Source organism: Lynx rufus, unplaced genomic scaffold (genome assembly GCF_022079265.1).
Source record: "Lynx rufus isolate CCGP_SWC_20201006 ecotype Redwood Valley unplaced genomic scaffold, mLynRuf1.p SCAF_9, whole genome shotgun sequence".
In the NCBI taxonomy this organism is placed as follows: domain Eukaryota; kingdom Metazoa; phylum Chordata; class Mammalia; order Carnivora; family Felidae; genus Lynx; species Lynx rufus.
The window spans coordinates 62,946,457-62,973,229 of record NW_025814897.1 but is presented as its reverse complement, the minus strand read 5'-3'; the positions used below and the strand labels follow the sequence as shown (position 1 = coordinate 62,973,229).

The window sequence follows — 26,773 nt, the reverse complement described above, 5'->3', positions numbered from 1 at the left end:
CTTCTATTATAATCCTAAAATAGGTAATGTGTAGGAGTGTGATTTTTTTTTAGTTATAACATGTAAAAATATTTAATTTCACTAGGAATATCAAATTTGTCGCCCAAAATATTTACAAAATCTCACTATGAATTCCTAAAGTGTATTTATTTTTCATATTCCATATACCATTTCATGCTACATTAAAAAAAGTAGGTGGATGAAAAATAGTATTTTATTATTTTTAATTCGATTTTCTCCTGATAAGTAAGCATTGTTCATATAATGTTTAGCCATTTTTGGTTTTCATGCTGTTTATTATATTTGATATCCTTCAGCTGTTTTTTCCACTCATTTTGTTTTTCATGCATATCGACAAAATCCCTGTGCATATTTTAAATATTAGAGCCTCCTGTTGGCTAGATATTGCTAGTATCTCCTCTAATCTGTTATAAAGCTTTCAATTTGTGTCTGCGGTTCATTATTCAATGCACATTTTTCAATTTGACCAAGTCAAAATCTCTTCTATGAATAGATATTCTCTAGATCACAAAGGTACTTTTGTTTATATGTTTTTGTTTGTGTAATATTTTCAAAACATGCATTATGTTTCATACTGATGTATATAAACCTGGTTGTGGTTTATTTTGTCAAGAGTAAGGAGTGGTATGAAGTTAGTATGCCCTGATATGTACACAGCAGTGCAAATATCAAATACTATCTTGCTATTTTTGTAACTATCCTCTACTTTGAGACCCCTAGCACCTCAACGCTACCCTTTGCACTCTCATGGTGTCTCTTAGACCTTCCCATGATCCATGAGGTGTGGGGTACTGCCAGCAGAGTGGGGCCATCCGTGCCTGGTTCCAGAGGAGGGTCTGACTCTTTTCTGTTTTGTTGGTGGAGGTTACTAAGTATTTTGAATACCCTTTTAATTTAATGTGTTGAATAACTTTGTTTCTTCATACACAGATAAATAATTTATCCTTTTTTTCACTAATTTGAGCTGGCAGCTTTATTATATACCAAGTTTCATGCACGCATAGCTGTGTTTCTGTTTCATCATTGGTGTCTTTGACTTCCCTTACAACAATCCCACATTATTTTTATTACTATTGCTTGTAGTTTACTGTTATAAGGCAGGTTGAGTTTCATTTGAAATGGATCCAAATGTGATACTTTAAAACATTTTTTAAATATATTTTTTAATATTTAGATTTTTATTTTCTATGTGTATTTTATAATCACATTTTAATCATCTCTTTATTTTAAATAAAGAGATAAATTTTAATCACATTTATAATCATCTCTTGTGCCATAATGTTAGTTATGAGTGAGTCCCTGGAGCCAGTCCAGATTAAGCAGGACTTCCTATGGGAGGAGTGCAAAAGAATGTGTGGCCATCATAAGATCTCCAGACCTAGTGTTAATTTTTATCTTTCATGACTTAAGTCCAGCCATCTGACCTGTGGACTCTTGTCTGTTGGGAGATTTTTGATTACTGATTCAATTTCCTTTCTGGTCATGGGTCTGTTCAAATTTTCTATTTCTTCCTGTTTCAGTTTTGTTAGTTTATATGTTTCTAGGAATTTATCCATTTCTTCCAGAGTGCCCAATTTGCTGGCATATACTTTTTTTTCTAATATTCTCTTTTAATTGTATTTCTGGGGTGTATTTTGTGATCTCTCCTCTTTCATTCATAATTTTACTTACTTGGCTCCTTTCTCTTCACTTTTTGATAAGTTTGGCTAGAATGTTTATCAATTTTGTTAATTATTTCAGAGAACCTACTCCTAGGGTTGTTTGTTTGTTTGTTTGTTTTTTGATCTGTTCTACTGTTTTTTAATTTTTTTCTGTATCATTTACGGTTGCTCCAACTGTTATAATTTCCCTTATTCTTCTGGTTTTGGGCTTTCTTTGCTATTATTTTTCCAGCCCCTTTGGCTGTAAGTTTAGGTTGTGTATTTGAGACTCTTCTTGCTTCTTGAGGTAGGCCTGTATCACTATATACTTCCCTTTATGACCACCTTTGTTGCATCACAAATGTTTTGGTCTGTCGTGTTTTCATTTTCATTTGTTTCTGTGTAGTTGTTTTTTTTTTTAATTTCTTCTTTAATATCCTGGTTAAATGATTTATTCTTTTATGTTTTTGTTTTTTAATTTATATTTGAGACAGAGAGAGAGAAAGAGCATGAGCAGGGGCGGAGCAGAGAGATAAAGACAGAATCTGAAGTAGGCTCTAGGCTTTGATTGTCAGCACAGAGCCCCAAGTGGGGCTCAAAGTCACTAGCAGTGAGTTCATGACCTGAGGTAAAGTCGGACACTTAACCAACTCTTCAACCAAGGTGCTCTAATCCATTTATTCTTTTTTATTAGTTTCCATTTTTATTTTTTTATTTTTTAAATTTATATCCAAGTTAGTTAGCATATAGTGCAACAATGATTTCAGGAGTAGATTTCTTAATGCCCCTAACCCATTTAGCCCATCCCCCCCTCCCACAACACCTCCAGTAACCCTCTGTTTGTTCTCCATATGTAAGAGTCTTTTATGTTTTGTCCCCCTCCCTGTTTTTATGTTATTTTTGCTTCCCTTCCCTTGTGTTCATCTGATATGTGTCTTAAAGTCCTCATATGAGTGAGTCATGTGATATTTGTCTTTCTCTGACTGACTGATTTCACTTAGCATAATACCCTCTAGTTCCATCCACGTAGTTGCAAATGGCAAGATTTCATTCTTTTTGAATGTATATATTACCCCACATCTTCTTTACCCATCCATCCATCGATGGACTTTTGGGCTCTTTCTATACTTTGGCTCTTGTTGATACTGCTGCTATAAACATGGGGTTGCATGTGTCCCTTCAACACAGTACACCTGTATCCCGTGGATAAATGCCTAGTAGTGCAATTGCTGGGTGGTAGGGTAGTTCTATTTTTAGTTTTTTGAGGACACTCCATACTATTTTCCAGAGTGGCTGCACCAGATTGCATTGCCACCAGCAATGCAAAAAAGATCCTCTTTCTCTGCATCCTCGCCAACATCTGTTGTTGCCTGAATTGTTAATGTTAGCCATTCTGACAGGTATAAGGTGGTATCTCATGGTGGTTTTGATTTGTATTTCCCTGATGACGAGTGATATTGAGCATTTTTCATGTGTCGGTTGGCCATCTGGATGTCTTTCTTGCAGAAGTGTCTATTCATGTCTTTTGCCCATTTCTTCACTGGATGATTTGTTTTTTGGGTGTTGAGTTTCATAAGTTCTTTATAGATTTTGGATATTACTTTTATCTGATATGTTGTTTGCAAATATCTTCTCCCATTCTGTCAGTTGCCTTTTAGTTTTGCTGATTGTTTCCTTCGCTGTGCAGAAGTTTTTATTTTGATGAAGTCCCAATAGTTCATTTTTGCCTTTGTTTCCCTTGCCTCCAGAGATGTGTTGAGTAAGAAGTTGCTGCGGCCAAGGTCAAAGAGGTTTTTGCCTGCTTTCTCCTAAAGGATCTTGATGGCTTCCTGTCTTACATTGAGGTCTTTCATCCATTTTGAGTTTATTTTTGTGTATGGTGTAAGAAAGGGTCCAGGTTCATTCTTCTGCATGTCGCTGTCCAGTTTTCCCACTTGCTGAAGAGACTGTCTTTATTCCATTGGATATTCTTTTCTGCTTTGTCAAAGATTAGTTGGCCATACATTTGTGGGTCCATTTCTGGGTTCTCTATTCTGTTCCATTGATCTGAATGTCTGTTCTTGTGCCAGTACCATACTTTCTTGATGATTACAGCTTTGTAGTATAGCTTGAAGTCTGGGATTGTGATGCCTCCTGCTTTGGTTTTCTTTTTCAAGATTGCTTTGACTATTCGGGGTCTTTTCTGGTTCCATACAAATTTTAGGGTTGTTTTTCTAGCTCTGTGAAGAATGCTGCTGTTATTTTGATAGGGGTTGCATTGAATATGTAGATTGCTTTGGGTAGTACTGACATTTTAACAATGTGTGTTCTTACTATCCAGGAGCATGGAATCTTTTTCCATTTCTTTGTGTCTTCTTCAGTGTCTTTCATAAGCTTTCTATAGTTCTGTGTATAGATTTTTCACATCCTTGGTTAGATTTATTCCTAGGTATTTTATGGTTTTTTGGTGCAATTGTAAATGGGATCGATTACTTGATTTCTCTTTCTGTTGCTTCATTGTTGGTATATAGGAATGCAACCGATTTCTGTGCATTGATTTTATATTCTGCAACTTTGCTGAATTCATGAATCAATTCTAGAAGTTTTTGATGGAGTCTTTTGGGTTTTCCATATAGAGTATCATGTCATCTGTGAAGAGTGAAAGTTTGACCTCCTCGTGGCCTCGTGTTGTCTGCTTGCAGAGGCTAAGACTTCCAATACTATGTTGTATAACAGTGGTGACAGTGGACATTCCTGTCTTGTTCCTGACCTTAGGGGGAAAGCTCTCAGTTTTTCCCCATTGAGGATGATATTAGCATTGGGTCATTCATATATGGCTTTTATGATCTTGAGGTATGATCCCTCTATCCCTACTTTCTTGAGGGTTTTTATCAAGAAAGGATGCTGTATTTTGTCAAATGCTTTCTCTGCATCTGTTGAGAGGATCATATGGTTCTTGACCTTTCTTTTACTGATGTGATGAATCACGTTAATTGTTTTGCGGATATTGAACCAGCTCTGCATCCCAGGTATAAATCCCACTTGGTCGTGGTGAATAATTTTTTAATGTATTGTTGGGTCCGGTTGGCTAATATCTTGTTGGGGATTTTTGCATTCATGTTCATCAGGAAAATTGGTCTATAGTTCTCCTTTTTAGTGGGGCCTCTGTCTGGTTTTGGAATCAAGGTAATGCTGGCTTCCTAGAAAGAGTTTGGAAGTTTTTGTTCCATTTCTATTTTTTGGAACAGCTTCAAGAGAATAGGTGTTAATTCTTCCTTAAATATTTGGTAGAATTCCCCTGTAAAGCCTCTTGCCCTGGACTCTTTTGGCAGATTTTTGATTACTACTTCAATTTCCTTATTGATTATGGGCCTGTTCAAATTTTCTATTTTTTCCTGTTTCAGTTTTGGTAGTGTGTACGTTTCTAGGAGTTTGTCCATTTCTTCCAGATTACCCATGTTATTGGCATATCATTGCTCATAATATTCTCTTATTATTGTTTTTATTTCTGTTGTGTTGGTTGTGATCTCTCCTCTTTCATTCTTGATTTTAGTTATTTGGGTCCTTTCTTTTTCTTCTTGATCAAGCTGGCTAGTGGTTTATCAATTTTGTCAATTCTTTCAAAGAACCAGCTTCTGGTTTCATTGATATGTTCTTTGGTTTCGATAGCATTGATTTCTGCTCTAATCTTTTTCCTGTCTTCTGCTGTTTTTGTGTTTTATTTGCTGATCTTTTTCCAGCTCTTTAAGGTGTAAGGTTAGGTTATGTATCTGAGACCTTTCTTCCTTCTTTAGGAAGGCCTGGATTGCTATATAGTTTCCTCTTATGACTGCCTTTGCTCATCCCAGAGGTTTTGGGTTGTGGTGTTATCATTTCCATTGGCTTGCATACACTTTTAAATTTCCTCTTTAAATTCTTGGTAAGCCCATTTGTTCTTTAGTAGGGTATTCTTCAGTCTCCAAGTATTTGTTACCTTTCCAAATTTTTTCTTGTGGTTGATTTCGAGTTTATAGCATTGTGGTCTGAAAATATGCATGGTATAATCTCGATCTTTTTGTACTTGCTGAGGCCTGATTTGTGTCCCAGTATATGGTCTGTTTTGGAGAACGTTCCATGTGCACTGGAGAGTAATGTGTATTTGCCTGCTTTACAATGAAATGTTCTGAATATATCTGTTAAGTCCATCTGGTCCAGTGTGTCATTCACAGCCATTATTTGCTTGTTGATTTTTTGATTAGATTATGTGTCCATTGCTGTGAGTGGTGTGTTGAAGTCTCTTACTATTGTGGTGTTACTATCGATGAGTTTCTTTATGTTTGTGATTAACTGATTAATATATTTGGGTGCTCCACATTTGGCGCATAAATATTTACAATTGTTAGGTCGTCTTGGTGGATAGACCCCTTGATTATGATATAATGCCCTTCTGCATCTCTTGATACAGTCTTTCTTTTAATGTCTAGATTGTCTGATATAAGTATGGCTACTCAGGCTTTCTTTTGTTGACGATTAGCATGAGAGATGGTTCTCCATCCCCTTACATTCAATCTGAAGATGTCTTTAGGTCTAAAGTGGGTCTCTTGTAAACAGTATATAGATGGATCTTGTTTTCTTATCCATTCTGTTACCCTATGTCTTCTGATCGGAGCATTGAGTCCATTGACATTTAGAGTACTGAAAGATAGGAATTTACTGCCATTATGATGTTTGTAGAGTTGGAGTTTCTGGTGATGTTTTCTGGTCCTTTCTAAGCTTTTGTTGCTTTTGGTATATATATATATATATATATATATATATATATATATATATATTTTTTTTTTTTATCTTTTCTCCCCTCAGAAAGTCCCCCTTAAAATTTCTTGCAGGGCTGGTCTAGTGGTCACAAGCTCCTTTAATTTTTGTTTGTCTGGGAAACTTTTTATCTTTCCTTCTATTTTGAATGGCAGCCTTGCTGGAAAAATAATTTTGGCTGCACATTTTTCTGATTCAGCACACTGAATATATCCTGCCACTCCTTTATGGCCTGCCAAGTTTGTGTGGGTACATCTGCTGCAAACCTGATCTGTCTTCCCTTGTAGGTTAGGGACTTTTTTCCCCTTGCTGCTTCATGATTCTCTCCTTGCCTGAGTATTTTGTGAATTTGACTGTGATATGCTTTGTTGATAGTCGCTTTTTGTTGAATCTAATGGGGGTCCTCTGGGACCTCTGGGTCCTCTAGAGGACCTCTGGTTCCTCTAGATTCCATTCCTCTGGGTCCTCTAGAGGACCTCTGGGTCCTCTAGATTCCATTGTTGAATCTAATGGGGGTGCTTCCTGGATTTTGATGTCTGTGCCTTTCCCCAGGTTAGGAAAGTTTTCTGCTATGATTTGCTCACATAACCCATCTACCCCTATTTCTCTCTCTTCCTCTTCTGGGACCCCTATGATTCTGATTTTTTTCCTTTTAATGAGTCACTGATTTCTCTAATTCTTAAATTGTGCTCTTTTGCCTTCATCTCCCTCTTTTCTTCCTCTTCATTATTCTCTATAAGTTTGTCCTCTATGTTCTGTTCTGCCTTGTCCATCCTTGCTGCCGCTGCATCCATCCATGATTGCAGCTCAGTTATTTCTAATTTCATTCCGGCTATTTTTAATTTCATTCTGGCTATTTTTCACTTGTTTTATCTCTGCATAAAGGGATTCTAATCTATTTTCGACTCCAGCTAGTATTCTTATTATTGTGTATCGAACTTCTGGTTCAGACATCTTGCTTGTATCTGTGTTGGTTAAATCCCTGGCTGTTGTTTCTTCGTGCTCTTTCTTTTGGGGTGAATTCCTTCATTTTGTCATTTTGAAGGGAGAAAAGGAATTAATGAGGTAGAAAAACTGAAATTAAAATTTAAAAAATATTAAAAATTAAACACACACACACACACAAAAACTGAATAGATGATGCTAGATACTAGGTGTGTTTTGGTCTGGGTGTTGAAAGTGTTTTTACAGATTAGAGAAAAAAAATGGGGGGAGAGGAAAAAAAAGTAAATCACTTCAGAATTTGAAAAAAATGAATTCACTGAAGTAGACTAAAATGAGATGATGGGGGTAAAATAGAATTTGAAAAAATATACACATAAGTAAAGAATATAGTAGAAAAAAATTAAAGAAAAATATTTTTAAGAGAAATTAAAAATAATTATGAATTTTTTCGTTTTCTGTATTTAAGAAAAAAGAAATGAAAAAGAGAAAAAAGATAAAAAAATAAAAGAAGAAAAAATTGAAATCGTTTGAAAATTTGAAAAAGTGAATACACTAAAGTAGACTAAAATAAAATGACGGAAGTAAAATAGAACTTGAAAATATTTACATAACAGCACAAATATAGTAATAAAAATTAAATAAAAATATTTTTAATAGAAATTTAAAGTAAAAATGAAGTTTTTCTCATTTTGCATTCAAGAAAAAGAAAAGAAATTAAAATGAGAAAAAAATTTAAAAAAAGGAAATTGAAAATTTGAAAAGGTGAGTACACTGAAGTAGACTAAAATAAAATGATGGAAATAAAGTAGAATTTGAAAAAATTTACACAAAGGTAAAAATATAGTGATAAAAATAAAAGAAAGATATTTTTAATAAAATTGAAAATAAAAATGAATTTTTTCTCTTTCTGTATTTAAGAAAAAGAAAAGAATTGTGAAAGAGAAAGAGTAAAAAGAAAAATAAGGAAAATTGAATAGATGAACCTGCTAACAGATTGAAGTAGGACTGAAATTGCTTTATTTCCCCTTCGAAGACAGTCTATGTAGCTCTTTGTAGTCCATATATTAAGCCAGTGATGAGACTTGTGTTCTTGAAGAGATACATTGGCCCAAATGGGTGGGGTTCAGTGTAATAGCTCTGCTCTCCACTAGATGGCACTGGTAGCCTACTGGGGTGAATTGTTGTGGCACTTGTTGGTTTGTATGCACATGCGCGGGAGCGGTGAAAATGGCGCCACCCAGCCACCTAGTCTGTTCTCCCGGATCAGCAACCGCGCACTGGTCCTCTGTCTTCAGCTCTCATCCACTCCCCGCTTTTTCACTCTCTGTGACCAGACCCCAGGCAGAACCTCTCTCCCAAGTTTTGTCTCAGATGTGGCTATTTGCCCCAGCCCCTTACTTCTGAAGGACTACGGCTTTGGCCCGGTCCACTCCTCTGTGGGAGGGTCTCACTGAGTAATGGCTGAAAGAGCAATGGCCAAATATTGCCTGCACCCAGGAATGTCCACTGGACCCTGTTGTTGCTGGTGCCCCGAGACTGAGGTGAGGTGCCAGCCCGCCCCAGAAAAAGTTCACGAGACAGAGTAGCAGCAGCGTTTCAGGGATTATGGAAAATCACAACACATATCTGGCACCAGGCTTCACCCTTAACGAACTTGCCCCAGCACCAGCGGATGTGGCCGCCTTCTGGGGTCTGCTGGGACCAGGTGGCTTCAACAGTCTCTACCAAATAAACCATAAAATACTTTAAATGCAGAGAACAATCTGAGGATTGTCTGAGGGGAGGTAGGTGGCAGGATGGCTAAATGGGTGATGGGCATTAAGGAAGACACTTGTTGGAATGAGCACTGAGTGGTATATGTAAGTGATGAATCACTGGGTTCTACTTCTAAAGCCAAGACTACACTGTTGTTAACTAATCTGAATTTAAATAAAAAAAAATACAGATTCGAACACATAAATGCACCCCGATATTTATAGCGACATTATCAGTCAAATTATGGAAAGAGCCCAAGTGCCCACTGAATGATGAATCTATAAAGAAAAAGTACTCTCTATATACAATGTATTATTACTCAGCTATAAAAAAGAATGAAACCTTGCCATTTGCAGTGACATGGATAGAGGTATTTATTGCTAAACTAAATAAGTCAGAGAAAGATCAATACTGTATGATTTCATTCATATGTGGAATTTAAGAAATAGAACAAACAAATATAAGGGGAAAAAAGAGTAATAACAAGAAACGGACTCTTAACATTAGGAAACCAGTTGTTACAAGAGGGGAGGTTTTTGGGGGGATTGGTCTAATTGATGACAGGGACTTAAGGAAGGCACTTGTGATGATCTTCGAGTGTTGTTTGTAAGTGTTGCATCACTAAATTGTACACTGGAAACTAATATTACACCAGATGTTAACTAACTGGATTTTAAATAAAAACTTGAAAGAGAAAAAGAAAAATTTAAAAATCTGAGCAAAACAAAAAGTTCTAGACAGATGTGTTAAAGAGCACTGTCATCCAAGCTTGGAGTGAGGTAAGCCTGTAACACATCCATGGCCAAAAAGGAAAACTGAACCAATGTGAGGTGCATGTGAACATTTGAAAAACTGGGTTTATGGTCTATGTACATTTTTGTATCCTAGTTTGTTTTTTTGTAACATTGTATCATGAACTTTCCCCATATAATTAAAATATCTTTGACATCTCCAAAAATATTTATTATTAAAATCAGTGTCACTTTTGCCATAATCTGTTGGTTATGAGTGAGTCACTGGAACCAGCCCTGATTCAGCAGGAGGGAAACTGGCCCACACTTCTTTCTCCAACGAGTGTAAAAAGATGTGTGGCCATCATTAAATCCTCCATATGTGATGTTAATTTTTCTCCTTCATGATTTTTATTACTAAAATTGCTTTATGGCTGTTTTACTTTTGTTTCTATCTTCATCATTTTATTTTCCACTTCAACTCTCCAAAATGCCACCAACATGTATCAGAATCTCAGAGTCTGATTGGGAATCCACCTAAGACAGTAGGTGATCTGCACATAGCCTTTAGAGGGGACTCTTTTCCTCTGACATCACTATGTCTAGGTGTTTTCATTTGTTACTATCTAATTTGCCCCTCTACAATACCTTTCAAACTGTAATCTTGCTTTTTAAAAATTAATGAGCAGGCTTCATTTCTATTTCTTCAAGTACGTTCCATTTATTTAATTCCTCATGTGACTCTTATGAGACCAAATTTACATTGTGACATCCTTGCATACTCTCTCTTATCCACTTCCTCCTCCTCTTTTCTGTATCTTCTGACCATGATGTAACAGGACTACAAATTTCCTTGGCTTGATGCAGCTCATTAACATGCTACTCAGCTGCATTAATCTGCTATGCAGCTCATCCCCTGATTGCTTTATAGCAACTATTTTATAAAACAGTTCCTTTTTATAACTGCATGTCCAACATCATATTCGAAATATCTTTCATTAAGTCTCTGAGGGCATTTTGTCACTCTTCTCAAAGTAGGATATTTGGTTTAATGACTGTTTCTATTTGATTCTTTCTTCTGTTTCATTGATCCTGTTATTGTTCATTTCTTTTCCTTTTTTGGGGTTTAATTTATTCTTCTTTATGTTGTTGTTTTTAGTGGTTGAATTTGGTCATTGTTTGGATACCTAGTATTTCAAATATAAGAATTTAATGCTTCATATATGTGTCCAGTACAGTTGACCCATGAACAACATGGATTGGAACTGTTGGGATTTCCCCTTATGGGAATTTTTTTTAAATAAAGACAATACAGTACTGTAAATTATTTTCTCTCTTTATTTTTTGATTTTCTTAACATTTTCTTTTCTCTAGCACAGTTTATTGTAAGAATACAGTATATTATACATATAACATACAAAATGAGTTAGTTGACTGGTTAGGTTATTGGCATGTCTTCATATTAACAGTAGCCAGTTAGTTGATACATTTTTGGGGAGTCAAGATCTATACATGAATGTTTTACTGTGTGGAGGATGGACACCTCTAATCCTCACAGTTTTCAACATTATTGTTTTAGTAGCATTTCAAAAATTTTCATACATTGTATTTTAATATTTTTTTCAGCTCAAAATTCTTTTTATTCTCTTTTTCAATTTCTTTGTCTCATGGATTGTTTAGAAGTATCTTGTTATGTTTCACATGTTTTGGTCTTATTCCAGAGATCACTTCACATTGATATGTAATTTCATTCCACTATAGTAAAAAATATACTTTGCATGAATTCTTTTAAGTGTATTGGGATTCATTTTATGACCCTGAATATGATATATTTTAGTAATGTTAGTGTGCATTTGAAATGTTATATATTTTACTGTTGTTTTTGGCTTTGAAACTCACTTTTTCTGGTATTATTATAGTTATCCCATTTTTATTTCCTTTTTTTTAATTTTTAATTTTAATTCCAGTATTGTTAACATACAGTGTTGTATTAGTGTCAGGTGTACAATATAGTGATTCAGCAATTCTACACATTACTCAATGTACATCATGATAAGTGTACTCTTTATCCCCATCACCTATTTCACCCATGCCCCCACCCACCTCCCTTCTGGTAACCATCAGTTTGTTCTCTGTAGTTAAGAGTTCGTTTCTTGGATTGTCTCTCTCTCTCTCTTTTCTTTTGATTGGTGGTGTTTTTAGTGTTGTATATTATCCCATCCCTTTACTTTTAACACTTTGTGTTTACATGAGGTGCATTTTGTGTGGGCAGCATTTAAATAAGTTTTTTTTTTTTCAGTATGACAAGCTCGGTCTTAAATTGGGTAATTAGTTAATTTGTACTTATTTTGGTTTATGGTGTGGTTGGATTTACATATGTCATTTTGGCTTTTGTCCTCTGTTCCCTTTCCTCTCTTTTTCTTTCTTTTGGGTTAATTATTCTTTAAAACATTCCATCCCATATTACTTCTTTTCTTATGAGTATCAACTATTTGGGGGCTTGTTTTAGAGATTATAGTATGCATCTCTAATCACAGTCTATCTTCAAGTGATAACATATTATTTTGTGTATTATGTAATGACTTAACAATGTTCTAATTCCACTTTTTTCTTCCTGGCTTATGCTATTATTTTAGTACATTTTACTTTTTTGTATGTTATACATTAAATGCTGCATTGTTGTTATTTTTGTGATAGATAATTAAAGGCATTTAAATAATTTAAAAAATCTTACATATGTACCCATGTAGTAACAAATTCTGATGCTTTTAATTCCTTTGTTTAGATCTATATTTACATCTGATAATATTTTCATTCTGGTTAAAGAAACTTACAAATGTTGTTTGTAGTGTGAGCCTACATTGAAAAATTATTTGTTTTTATATGTTTAAAAAAGCATTTATCTGGGTTGCCTAGGTGGCTTAGTCGGTAGGCGTCCAACTTCAGTTCATGTCATGATCTCATGGTTCATGGGTCTGAGTCCTGCATCGAGCTCTGTGCTGACATTTCAGAGCCTGCAACCTGCTTCAGATTCTGTGTCTCCCCATCTCTCTGCCCCTCCCCTGCTCACACTCTCTCAAAAATTAATAAATGTTAAAAAATTAAAAAAAAATCTATCTGTTTTTAAGAGTATTACTGTGGGATATAGAATTGTAGTTTAACATCTTTTTTTATTCTTTCAGTTTTAAAGGTATTGCTCTATGGTTTTATTTGCATTGTTTCTGATAAGAAATCTGCTTTCATCCTTTATTTAGATAATTTGTGATGTGTCTTTTCATCTGGCTTTATAATTTTTTTCTTTAATCATTACTTATGAACAGCTTGATTATGATATGTACCCCTAGTATAGCGTTATTCATGTTTCTTATTCTTGGGTTTCATTGAGCTTCTTAGAACTCTGAGTTTATAATTTTTACAAGATTAGGAAACTTGTAGCCATTATTTTTTCAAATATACTTTATGTCCCCCTTTTGTTAAGGTGGTGCCTTGACACTACAAAAATATCTTTGTGTACACTGACAGAACAATGAATACATACATCAGAACTATTTCTCTACCCATTGTTCTAACTTTTTATTGATAAACTCACACATTTTTCAATGGGACCACATGGGCCCAAAAAATTTTGTACTTCATTTTACACATTAAATTGTTTAGACAGACAAGGGCCCCACACTTCTACAGGTAACCTTGAATAAAATTGAGTATCACTTTTTAATTGATCACAGTTTATGTTGAGGTGCTTTATTCTGTGAATCTTTTATTTTTTCTTATCCACTGAACACTACTTTGTGTGAATCCATGTTAATCTCTTGATACCAGAAGGTAAAGGTGATATGGAGCACTTCAGGGTTTTTTGGTGGGCTTTCTTATGTTCTTGCTCTGTTTTCTTTCCCTTGGCCATTCCATCTCCTTCCATTGCTTCAATGAGGATATGTAGTCAGTTCTCACATGTACCTCTCTTTTTCTTCAAAGAGCAAATCTTATTTGAGTGTGATACCTGTAAGTCTATACACTTCCATTTGAATATCTCAAGTGTATTCAAATTCAAAGTTCCTAAAAATATACTTTTGTTCTTATGACTAAGCTCCTGTCTGTCCTACAGTGCTCAGACCATGGAATGTGGATGAAATATGGTCTCCCTCACTCTTGAAGTCTAATATAAAAACCCAGAGAAAAAGTACCATGTCTGAATTATATTCCTAGTAACTAGCATACAATTAATCATTTATTCAGCATTTATTTAATCATTAATTTTACAAACATTTGTGGGTCTCTACCATAAGCCAAACACTGTGCCTTTCTACTCCTTAAATTTTAATGAATGTCAACGGACTAAACAAGTAAATGAGGAACTTTTATGGTCATTAGGCAGTGACAAATGCTGTGAAGAACAGTGAAATAGAGAAGATGTTGGGACATCATCTGTGCTTTGGGGGAATATTGTTAGGTACTATTTTAAATACTGTGGTCAGAGAGACCCATTGGGTGTGAGGGAAGGAGTTATGTGGACAGAGGAACAATAAGCAAATAGTTCCAGAGATGGAAGTGTGGTTCATGTTTTTGAGAAGCTGTTAGGGAGGCAGTTCTGACCAAAGGACTTGAGGACAAAGTCAGGTAGGGAAAGGAGGGCCATATCCTTAGTCTCTTCAGAAAACCATGGTGGGTAAGAAGTGTGATGTGACTGTGGCTAAAGGGAAACCATATAGTTTTTATCATCAGGCATGCCCCAATGAGAAGATTAGGACTATTTCTATCTCCCTGTCCCTGCCTTCTGATTGTGGTTTTGAGAAGAGCCAAGCAAGAGCATGATTACTTTCTGTTCTCTCTTGCCCTCCTCAGTAATTTCCTAATCCCCTCTTTAATCTCCTGAGTTCGTACCCCATAGACAATGGGGTTGAGAGCTGCAGGAATTACATGGTGTAACACGTTAAGCAAGACAGGGATATCAGGGGAAATTTTTTTCTTGGCAATGTGGGTAAAAACAAAAACCAGCAGGATGGTGCTGAAAAAGAGGATGAGGATGAAGTGAGAGCTACAAGTGCTCAGAGCTTTGGCAGCTGCCCCTTTTGTCTTGAGTCTAAGAACGGCTCGTAGGATGAAGGTATAGGAGAAGATGATGAGAATGAGGTCAGAGCCCAGTAGAGTCCAGGCCACAACTAAATGGTAAATTCTGTTAAAGCCAATGTTATCACAGGAGAGCTTGGACACAGAGAGATTGGCACACATACAGTTCTCAATTATATTTTTTCCACAGTAATGGAGCCGGGCAGAGAGGATGGGAATGAATATAGTAAGAAGTGCATTTCTGGCCAAAATAAAAATGGCAGCCTTGGCTACAAAATGATCAGTGATGATGGATGGATACCTCAGTGGGTGGCAGATGGCTACATAGCGGTCATAGGCCATGACCATGAATGTGCAGGACTCCATGCCAAAGAAGCAATTCATGATGTACATCTGGAGGAAGCAGGCATAGAAGCTGATGGACTTGAGGTCAAACCAGAAGATGGCCAGAATCTTGGGGATGACGGTGAGGCAAAGCACAATGTCCAGTAGGGAGAGGAGGCTGAGCAGGTAGTACATGGGCTCATGTAGAGAGACCTCCATCCGAATGGTGATCAAGAGAATACCATTGGCCCCCATAGCCAGGAGGAGGAGAAGGCTGAGTGGCAGGGACAACCAGAGCTTCCAGCTGGGGGACCTGACAAAACAATTCAGGAGGAAGTCTGAAATTTCAAAGGAGATGGTGCCATTTTGATGCACTGTCATATTTTGTCATATATTTCTACAGCTTCCTTTTAGTGATCTGTAAAATTAGGATTAAATTAGCTACTGGTTTAGGACACATGAATTTAGAACAATTTGCTTCACCTAGGTAAATCTTGTGATTCCTAGCAGGTCATCCAGACCCATGTGAATTTATCTATCGTTTGTGCCATGTTACTCAGATATTCTCATCACTAAACAATATAGAAGACTGAAGTAACATGATTTATTTATACATGTTTGATTTTTTTCAGGTTTTTAAAAATAGAATTGTCATTTCTTTGAAGAAACACAGAGCAGGGGGAAATTGCTCAGAGACTACTTTGTTTCAGATGAGTCTCTAAATTTGTGCTCTTAAATTTCTTCCTTTTTGTTTTTTGTTTTGTGACCCCAAGGGCTACCATATGATAAACATATGGTTTGTCTACACAAAGGTTAAGGAGCAGAACCTGGCTCAAGCAGGGACTCAGATACATGACTGTCTCTCATGCACCCTCATGTACATACAATTCTTGGTCAGGCTTCCAGAAATCTGGAATAATTCTTTCTCTTGCACTTAGTACTCTGACTCCTGCTTCCACTGCTCTGAGTATAATTTTCTTTTTATGTTGTGTCTATTATTGTTGTTTTCTATTATTATTATTATTAGTAGTAGTAGTAGTAGTAGTAGTTGTTGTTGTAGGGACCACTGAACTCCAGTGACTCTCAGAGAACTTTAAACATCTCTCCTAAACATTGTTTAGGACATTATTGTGTGCATCCAGTGACGGATACCTCAGTGATCATCTGGGCATAATTCTCTGTTTTTACAGCATAGCTTTAGAGATTCTTTAGATTGAGCTTAAACTGAGGAACCACTTTCTTACTCCCACTGACCCCAGTTGTGGTCTCTGTCTTCAACCTCTAATGTTATTTAGATTAAATTTAATTCCTCCCCCATGATTCAAGCATTTGTGGGCAGATTGTTTGCCATAAAGCCACTACATTTTAGCGTGTACAGTTGAAAACTCCGAATCATCTAAAGTAAGCGCCAGATGATGCACTCTCCAGGCTTCCTACCCCCATCCCCATTCATCTCCTATGGACAAATTCCTGCCCCTCTGCATCTCTGGCAGCATCCAGAAAAATACGTAAAAAGGCAAGAGAACAGCAAAAGGGAAGGTTCCAGAGTACAGTTTCTCACACGTGCCTCCTGATCTGAGACAGCATGCGGTCTCTCCTATCCTGTTTTCGCACTACTTTTACAGTAGTGACTCAGGAATGGAACGGAGCACAGATCTGGACTAAAGAGAAATGTCTCCCCCCACCATGCCCAGTGTTCTGCCTACTCCTGGTATAGCTGCCCCTCAGGCACCCTCTATCCAGACTCACTTACAGAGGATGTGAGCAGGGGTCTGGCTCCACTGATATTGGAGTTCCGGCTAGTTCCTGAAATAGCTGGGTGTAGTTATAACTCCAGAGCATCAGGGACTTTGCCCTTAGGGAACTTCTCCATCCCCATTTCCCTGTGCTTAAAAGGCCCTCCTGGGAGACAAGCAGGCAGGTAGGAGAAGAAACTGTTTTTCTTTCTCTCTAAAAGGAAGGAGCTCTGGTAATCCAGCCCAACATTGACTGCGTCCTGTAGGCAGTTAGTCTCCTGGGACTCGGGGTCTTATATCCATCCATCCATCCATCCATCCATCCATCCATCCATCCACGTTCACACTCGTTTGCACAGGCACACTGGGTGTCTTCCATGGGTCTAATAATCTCACTCAGAAGTTCCAATGGGCTTCCTGCAGCCCATTGTCAGATAGGTGCCTCCCAAACCATGCTATTAAATGGACTGATGTAAATTTATAATGACTTTCATCATGGCGTTATAATGATAAGAATGCAAGAGTAACTTGGAAAAAATATTCCTGAGAAAATGCAATGTGTTTTTAAAAGAGAGAGTCCTATCATGATTTTTGCTGTAATGGAAGATTTTTCAAATGGGATGTGTATACAACTGTATACTAGGAAACAGGAGTCGTTTCTATGTCATTTTGAGCCTCATGTGAATTATTCCCATTCTCAAATTATGGGAGCAAGCATCATCAGTTTGTTTTTTCTTTCTTACGTTTCAGTTTAAAAACTTGATTGTAGTTGACACACAATGTTGCGTTAGTTTCAGGTGTACAACATGGTGATTCGACAAGTGTATACAGTTAAGTTATACTGCACTCACCACAGGTATAGCTACCATCCGTCACCATATAACACAGGTACAATAGCATTGACCGTGTTCCCTGGGCTGTGCTGTCAGCATCAGTTTCTTTAAAGGTCTTCTTTTACTCTATTTTTATTTCCCTGTCCCTGAATACCTCAACTTAACTCCTATTTCTTTTCTCTTTAGAAAAGTGAAAGCTCCAGTGTGTTTTAAATATGTCTTTCTAATTAATCTTAGGAATACTTAAATATGCTTATATGTTCACCTATGGAAAGATGAATGGATTGAATTTTATAAATATAGTGGATCATAAATCTGATGTTATTCTTTGTTTTCACTCAACAGTAAATCATGAACAACTATCCCTGTTACTCTTGTAAGTCCACTTCATTCTTTTTGATTTCGGTTTAATTACAATTATGTACTTTTCTTTTTTTATGTAAATGATCTACACCCAAATCATCAATAATTAATTCTTTTTTTTTTAGTTGTGAGCATTATTTATTTTTCTTTTAAGTTTTTAAAAATTTACATCCAAATTAGCATATAGTGCAACAATGATTTCAGGAGTAGATTCCTTAGTGCCCATTACCCATTTAGCACATCCTGCCTCCCACACCTCCTCTAGTAACTCTGTTTGTTCTCCATTTTTATGAGTCTCTTATGCTTTGTCCCCCTCCCTGTTTTTACATTATTTTTGTTTCCCTTCCCTTATGTTCATCTGTTTTGTCTCTTAAAGTCCTCATATGAGTGAAGTCATATGATATTTGTCTTTCTCTGACTGACTAATTTCACTTAGCATAATACCCTCCAGTTCCATCCACGTAGTTGCAAATGGCAAGATTTCATTCTTTTTGATTGCCAAGGATTACTCCATTGTATATATATACCACATATTCTTTATCCATTCATCCATCGGTGGACATTTGGGCTCTTTCCATACTTTGGCTATTGTTGATAGTGCTGCTATAAACATGGGGGTGCATGTGTCCCTTCAAAACAGCACACCTGTATCCTGTGGATAAATGCCTAGTAGTGCAATTGCTGGGTTGCAGGGTAGTTCTATTTTTAGTTTTTTGAGGAACCTCCATACTGTTTTCCAGAGTGCCTGCACCAACTTGCATTCCCACCAACAATGCAAAAGAGATCCTCTTTCTCTGCCTCCTAGCCAACATCTGTTGTTGCCTGAGTTGTTAATGTTCACCATTCTGACAAGTGTGAGGTGGTATCTCATTGTGGTTTTGATTTGTATTTCCCTGATGATGAGTGATGTGGAGCATTTTTTCATGTGTCCGTTGGCCATATGGATGTCTTCCTTGCAGAAGTGTCTATTCGTGTCTTTTGCCCATTTCTTCACTGGATGATTTGTTTTTTGGGTGTTGAGTTTCATAAGTTCTTTATAGATTTTGGATACTAACCCTTTATCTGATATGTCATTTGCAAATATCTTCTCCTATTCTGTCAGTTGCCTTTTAGTTTTGCTGATTGTTTCTTTCGCTGTGCAGAAGCTTTTTATTTTGATGAGGTCCCAGTAGTTCATTTTGGCTATGTTTCCCTTGCCTCCAGAGGCGTGTTGAGTAAGAAGGTGCTGCGGCCAAGTCAAAACCGTCTTCAAGGGTTTTGATGGCTTCCTGTCTTACATTGAAGTCTTTCATCCATTTTGAGTTTATTTTTGTGTTTGGTGTAAGAAAGTGGTCCAGGTTCATTCTTCTGCATGTCGCTGTCCAGTTTTTTCAGCACCAGTTGCTGAAAGACTGTCTTTATTCCATTGGATATTTTCTGCTTTGTCAAAGATTAGTTGGCCATACGTTTGTGGGTCCATTTCTGGGTTCTCTATTCTGTTCCATTGATCTGAGTGTCTGTTCTTGTGCCAGTACCATACTCTCTGGATGATTACCTCTTTGTAGTAGTTTGAAGTCCTGGATTGTGATGCCTCCTGCTTTGGTTTTCTTTTTCAAGATTGCTTTGGCTATTCGGGGTCTTTTCTGGTTCCATACAAATTTGAGGATTATTTGTTCTAGCTCTGTGAAGAATGCTGCTGTTATTTTGATAGGGATTGCATTGAATATGTAAATTGCTTTGGGTAGTATAGACATTTTCACAATATGTTTTTCCTATCCAGGAGCATGGAATCTTTTTCCATTTTTTGTGTCTTATCCAATCTCTTTCATAATCTTTCTATAGTTTTCATTGTATAGGTTTTTCACGTCCTTGGTTAGATTTATTCCTAGGTATTTTATGGGTGTTGGTGCAGTTGGAACTGGGATCAATTCCTTGATTTCTCTGTCGCTTCATTGTTGGTGTATAGGAATGCAACCGATTTCTCTGCATTGATTTTATATCCTGCAACTTCACTGAATTCATGAATCAGTTCTAGCAGTTTTTTTTTTTTTTGGAATTGTTAGGGTTTTCCATATAGAATATCATGTCATCTGCGAAGAGTGAAAGTTTGACCTCCTCCTGGCCAATTTGGATGCCTTTTATTTCTTTGTGTTTTCTGATTGTTGAGGCTAAGATTTCCAATGCTATATTGAATAACATTGGCAAGAGTGGATATCCCTGTCTTGTTCCTGACCCTAGGGGGAAAGCTCTCAGTTTTTCCCCATTGAGGATGTTATTAGCATTGGGTCATTCATATATGGCTTTTATGATCTTCAGATATGATCCCTCTATCTCTACTTTCTTGAAGGTTTTTATCAAGAAAGCATGCTGTATTTTGTCAAATGCTTTCTCTGCATCTATTGAGAAGATCATATGGTTCTTGTCCTTTCTTTTATTGATGTGATGAATCACGTTAATTGTTTTGTGGATATTGAACCAGTCCTGCATCCCAGGTATAAATCCCATTTGGTCATGGTAAATAATTTTTTAATGTATTGTTGGAGGCGGTTGGTTAATATCTTGTTGAGGATTTTTGCCTCTATGTTCATCAAGGAAATTGGTCTATAGTTCTTATTAGTGGGGACTCTGGTTTTGGAATCTAGTGAATGCTGGCTTCATAGAATGGGTTTGGAAGTTTTCATTCCATTTCTATTTTTTGGGAACAGCTTTAAGAGAATAGATGTTAACTCTTCATTAAACGTTTCATAGAATTCCCATGGATAGCCATCTGGCCCTGGACTCTGGTTTTTTGGATTTGTGATTACTGCTTCGATTTCCTTACTGGTTATGGATCTGTTAAAATTTTCTATTTCTTTCTGTTTTAAGTTTGGTAGTGTATATGTTTCTAGGAATTTGTCCATTTCTTCCAGATTGCCATTTTATTGACATATAATTTCTCATATTGGTGCTCATATAATTGCTGTTATTATTGTTTATATTTCTGCTGTATTGGTTGTCATCTTTCCTCTTTCATTCTTGATTTTATTTATTTTGGTCCTTTCCTTTTTCTTTTTGATCAAAGTGGCTAGTGGTTTATCAACTTTGTTAATTCATTCAAAGAACCAGCTTCTGGTTTCATTGATGTGTTCTACTATTTTGTTTTGTTTTGTTTTGGTTTGGTTTGGTTTCAATAGCATCAATTTCTGCTCTCTTTTTTATTATTTCCTGTCTTCTGCTGGTTTGGGGTTTTATTTGCTGTTCTTTTTCCAGCTCTTTAAGGTCAGGTTATGTTTTGTGTCTGAGATCTTTCTTCCTTCTTTAGGAAGGCCTGGATTGCTATATAGTTTCCTCTTATGACCGCCTGTGCTGTATCCCAGAGGTTTTGGGTTGTGGTGTTATCATTTCCATTGGCTTGCATACACTTTTAAATTTCCTCTTTAAATTCTTGGTAGCCCATTTGTTCTTTAGTAGGATGTTCTTCAGTCTCCAAGTATTTGTTACCTTTCCAAATTTTTTCTTGTGGTTGATTTCGAGTTTATAGCATGGTGGTCTGAAAATATGCACGGTATGATCTTGGTCTTTTTGTATTTGCTGAGGCCTGATTTGTGTCCCAGTATATGGTCTATTTTGGAGAACGTTCCATGTGCACTGGAGAGTAGTATGTATTCCCCTGCTTTACGATGAAATGTTCTGAATATATCTGCTAAGTCCATCTGGTCCAGTGTGTCATTCACAGCCATTATTTGCTTGTTGATTTTTTTGATTAGATGATGTGTCCATTGCTATGAGTGGGGTGTTGAAGTCTCTTACTATTGTGGTGTTACTATCGATGAGTTTCTTTATGTTTGTGACTAACTGATTAATATATTTGGGTGCTCCACATTTGGCGCAAAAATATTTACAATTGTTAAGTCTTCTTGGTGGATAGCCCCTTGATTATGATATAATGCCCTTCTGCATCTCTTGATACAGTCTTTCTTTTAATGTCTAGATTGTCTGATATAAGTATGGCTACTCAGGCTTTCTTTTGTTGACGATTAGCATGATAGATGGTTCTCCATCCCCTTACATTCAATCTGAAGATGTCTTTAGGTCTAAAGTGGGTCTCTTGTAAACAGCATATAGATAGATCTTATTTTCTTAACCATTCTGTTACCCTATGTCTTTCGATTGGAACATTGAGTCCATTGATGTTTAGAGTGAATACGGAAAGTTACGAATTTATGGCCATTATGTTGCCTGTAGAGTTGGAGTTTCTGATGGTGTTCTCTGGTCCTTTCTAAGCTTTTGGTATGCATATCTTGGTATGTTGCAAGTTTCAAAATGGTGTGTCTTGGTGTTGACATGTTTTTGTTGACTTTTAGGGGAGTTCTCTGTGCCTCTTGGACTTGAATGCCTGTTTCTTTCTTCAGATTGGGGATGTTCTCAGCTTTAATTTTTTTCAAATAAAACTTTGGTCTCTTTTTCATGCTCTTCTGTAACTCCTATCGCACAGGTACTGTTGTGCTTAAGGAATCACTGAGTTTCCCAAGTCTATGTTTGTGATCTAATAGTTTTCTTTCCCTCTTCTTTTCAGCTTCAGTATTTTCTATAATTTTATCTTCTGTATCACCTATTTATTTCTCTGCTTCTTCAATCATCATTATGATTACATCCAGTCAGTTTTGCATCTCAGGTATAGAATTTTTTATTTTGGCCCGACTAGTTTTTAGGTCTTTTATCTCTGCAGCAGAGGCTTCTCTGGTGTCTTCTATGTATTTTTCAAGCCCAGCAAGGATTCTCACAGCTGTTGTTCTAAATTCTTGTTCAGATTGCTTCTGAACTGTTTTGCTTCTACCTGTTTTGAGCCAATCCCTATTTGTGGTTTCTTCTTGATCTTTATTTTGGGGAGAATTCTTCCATCTTGTCATTTTGTCTAGGTTTCTCTTTTGCATGTTATGAAAGCTTGTTCATGTTTACGGCTCCTGAGAATAATGGTATATTAAGAGGCAGTCATAGAGTGTCCAGGGCCTAGCACTTCAGAAAGTATTTCTGGTGTTATCTGTGTACACTCTGCTATTGTGATTTGTTTGCTCTTTCCCCCGAATCAGTCCTCTGCAGAGTTCCTCCTTGCTTACACTGGGGGGTTTTGGGACCTTTAACTAGGTGTGGCTTGATTTGTTTGTTAAAATAATCCTGATTTGAAAAAAAAAAAAGCCTGATCCAAAAAAATGGAAAAAGAACAAAAAACCCGAACAAACAAAAATCTATAAGCCTGATTCCAAAGAAAAATAAAGAAAGAAAGAAAAAAATAAGACTAATCCAAAAATCTGATAAAAGGACACCAAAAACCCCCAAACAAATGAACGAAAAACTATAAGCCTGATTAAAGAGAAAGAGAGAGAGAGAGAGAGAGGAGAAAAGAATAAATTAAAAAAAAAAAAAAAAGCTTGCTCCTATTTCCTCCAGAGCTGAAGAACTGAAGCTGAGACTTTGGAGAACTCTATGATCAGTAGACTTCATGCATGCGGGGGTGCCTGTGTTGGTCCTGTGGGTGAGAGGCCCATTGCACTGGCTCATAGTCAGACCTGCCCTTGTAAAGATGTCCTGCAGGGCACATCGGGGCAGGGTTTGGTGTGACTTCAGCTTCCACTGGAGGTGCTGTGCTACTCACTGAAGTCCAACCACACTGGTGGGGGTGGGGGGAGATGGTGTCACCCTGCTCTTTCTTCCCTGCGGTGGGGAGCTCATGCCTTCCACTGATCAGAGAGCCCTCACAGACAAGCAAACAATCTCCCCTCCTGTGTCTCAAACCTCCATTAGATCCTTGCCCTCAACCCATCTGTGCCTGGGCTGTTGACATGGCTGGCATGACAGCTCTCCTATGTTTTATCTCTGGTGCGTGTCCAGATTTTATAACTCCAAATCTTAAAGGACCTGGCAAGATACAGACCCACTGCCCTCTTCCCAAGGTGAACCTCACAGTGCTGCACCTGGTGCTGTTCTGTCCCAGAAAGGCAGTCGCACTGCTGCGCAGGTGCCTGGAGTTTATGGTGAAGCAGAGCATCTGCCTGTGGCTTTGTCACCTGCTGTTAAGACTGCTCATAGGCTCCAGCTGGGTCTTTTGTCCTTGTAGAGTCAATATACCCTCTTCCAAATGCAGTCCAGGAAGGGGAACCTGCGACCCAGAGGATCCCCATCCCATGGTGTCAGCTATCTGCTCCCAGGCCTCAGGCCTCCTCTTCTGAAGCACTGTGACCCACCTGAATTGACTCCAGGGAATGGTAAGGACTTCCAAAACCTAGGAATTTGATCTCTACTTTTTGCAAGAACTTTCTGGAGTTCTTCCCAGTCCCCAAGACAGTGGTTTTGGGGGAGTGCTTTTCTTGCATTAACCTGATGAGATGCTGCCTGTCTTCCATCTCTCCTCATCTCAAAAAGAGCTCCCTACCCTCCATGGCACCATGGCTTTTCTCTCCCCCAATTCCTGTGTCCACACCTCATACCTGCCTGGTTCTCTCTCTCAAACTATGCAGACTGTTCTCCCAGTCCTCAAATTGATTTACTAGGTGTTCAAGATTTGAAGTTGATCTAGCTGTGTTCAAGGGATGAGCAAGCCCTGGGTCCCTCAGCTACTCCAGCTTAACTCCTCCAATGTCTGGTACTTCTTCAACCACAGACATTTGCTATGTGGATGTGATTAGAACCCATTCATGGCTTCTTTTACTCTATATGGCAGAATAGCTGCAACAGAAACTACATGGCCTTAAAAATCTGGGCTTTTGAAAGAAAATTTCTACTGTTCTCAGTGCTAGTGTTTAATATATGCATCTTTCTATTATCAGTCAGCCTTCAGATAATATTATTCTATTTCATATATAAGATATGAATTTATAAAGGTTTATTTTCATTTGACCCCTCTATATCATTCTTCTAATTTTACCACACATTTTATTTCTACATAGTTTATAAACTCTAATACATTGTCACTATGTTTTTCTCCCCTACTTCCTCTCTGTCTATGCTTTCAATGACCAAGTATATGAATACTAGACTGGTTAATATTATATCTGTCATCAGGTCACTCTACTTTTTTTTTTCCAGCATTATTTCTCTATGTTTTTTAGTTTAAATAGTTTACATTTCTATACCTTTAAATTCTTTGTTTTTTTCCCCCTATACTGTCAAATCTGCTATCAAAGTCTGTGTACAGGCAGCACCAGTTTTAAGAATTGAAACATTAACCATATCATACATTGCAAGTACCCCCATATTCATATATACAAAATAGAGCTCACAAAATTCAAGCAAGATTTAAATTACACAAAAAGGAAAATATAAACAAGTACTTTTGTAATTACAAGACATTTGAAAACTCTCACTGACAAAGGACAATGTGTCCTGCATCCTGGAATTAGATAGCTACTTTATTCCTAGGTTTTAGTGTGTGCAGTCAGATCTAATATTCTATGACTTGTCTCAGCTTTCCCCCATGTGGCATCTAATCTAAGCATGCTGGGTTCATAGTATAATTATTTGAATAATATTTTGGAAGTTAGAGGTCTTAGCATTGAGTTATCATTTCTATTAGACTGCACTGTGATACATTTTCTCTGGATTGTGCCTGGTTCTGATGAAGGGAATCCTGTTTTTCAGCCCCAATTTCCTCTGTATAACTTTGTGGTTTTTTTTTCATTTTTTTCATTTTATTTATTTTTTTTGAAATTTATTGTCAAATTGGTTTCCATACAACACCCACTGCTCATCCCAAAAGGTACTCTCCTCAATACCCATCACCCTTCCTCCCCTCCCTCCCACCCGCCATCAACCCTCAGTTTGTTCTCAGTTTTTAAGAGTCTCTTATGCTTTGGCTCTCTCCCACTCTAACCTCTTTTTTTTTTTTCCTTCACCTTCCCCATGGGTTTCTGTTAAGTTTCTCAGGATCCACATAAGAGTGAAAACATATGGTATCTGTCTTTCTCTGTATGGCTTATTTCACTTAGCATCACACTCTCCAGTTCCATCCACGTTGCTACAAAGGGCCATATTTCATTCTTTCTCATTGACACATATATTGTGTATATACACCACATTGTGTATATACAGCACATTGTGTATATATACCACAATTTCTTTATCCATTCATCAGTTGATGGATATTTAGGCTCTTTCCATAATTTGGCTATTGTTGAGAGTGCTTGTATAGCTTCGGTTTATAGGATTGTGTTACTTCCTTGGCTCAAACTCAAGTTCCTAATGCAATATTCTGCCTAGTCCTTCAAATCCTATTCCGTATTTGGGTCCTGACTTTTTGCCAAGTGGCCACTGCCACTTAGACCTCTACCTTAGCTTCTCTTTGGCTATGTCTTTCCTACATATTGACATTTCCCTTTGCTTCTTGGACTTCTCCTTCCTCCAGGCACAGACCGTTTGCACTTATAAACATGGACCTTGACTGTCCTGCTCATTACTGCAACCCCAGCACCATAACAAAGATGTCTATATTAGGTATCAATGAATATTTTGCAGATAATATAATATGGACTGTTGGCCTGAAGGGCCATTACCTTTCTCTGTTGTGCTCTGCATTGTTCTTCTGGCACAATTTCTGGTGTCAGCTGTGTCTGCCCCTAAAGATTTGTCTCACTTTC

At 37.2% G+C, this 26,773-nt stretch overlaps 1 protein-coding gene across 1 annotated transcript; it reads right to left on the bottom strand.

Moving 5' to 3' along the window:
* Positions 1–14,674: 14,674 nt before the first annotated feature.
* On the bottom strand, positions 14,675–15,634 carry LOC124505789 (olfactory receptor 56A3-like). Its single transcript, XM_047071826.1, has one exon. The coding sequence runs from the start codon at positions 15,632–15,634 to the stop codon at positions 14,675–14,677; it is 960 nt and encodes a 319-aa protein (XP_046927782.1).
* Positions 15,635–26,773: the final 11,139 nt, after the last annotated feature.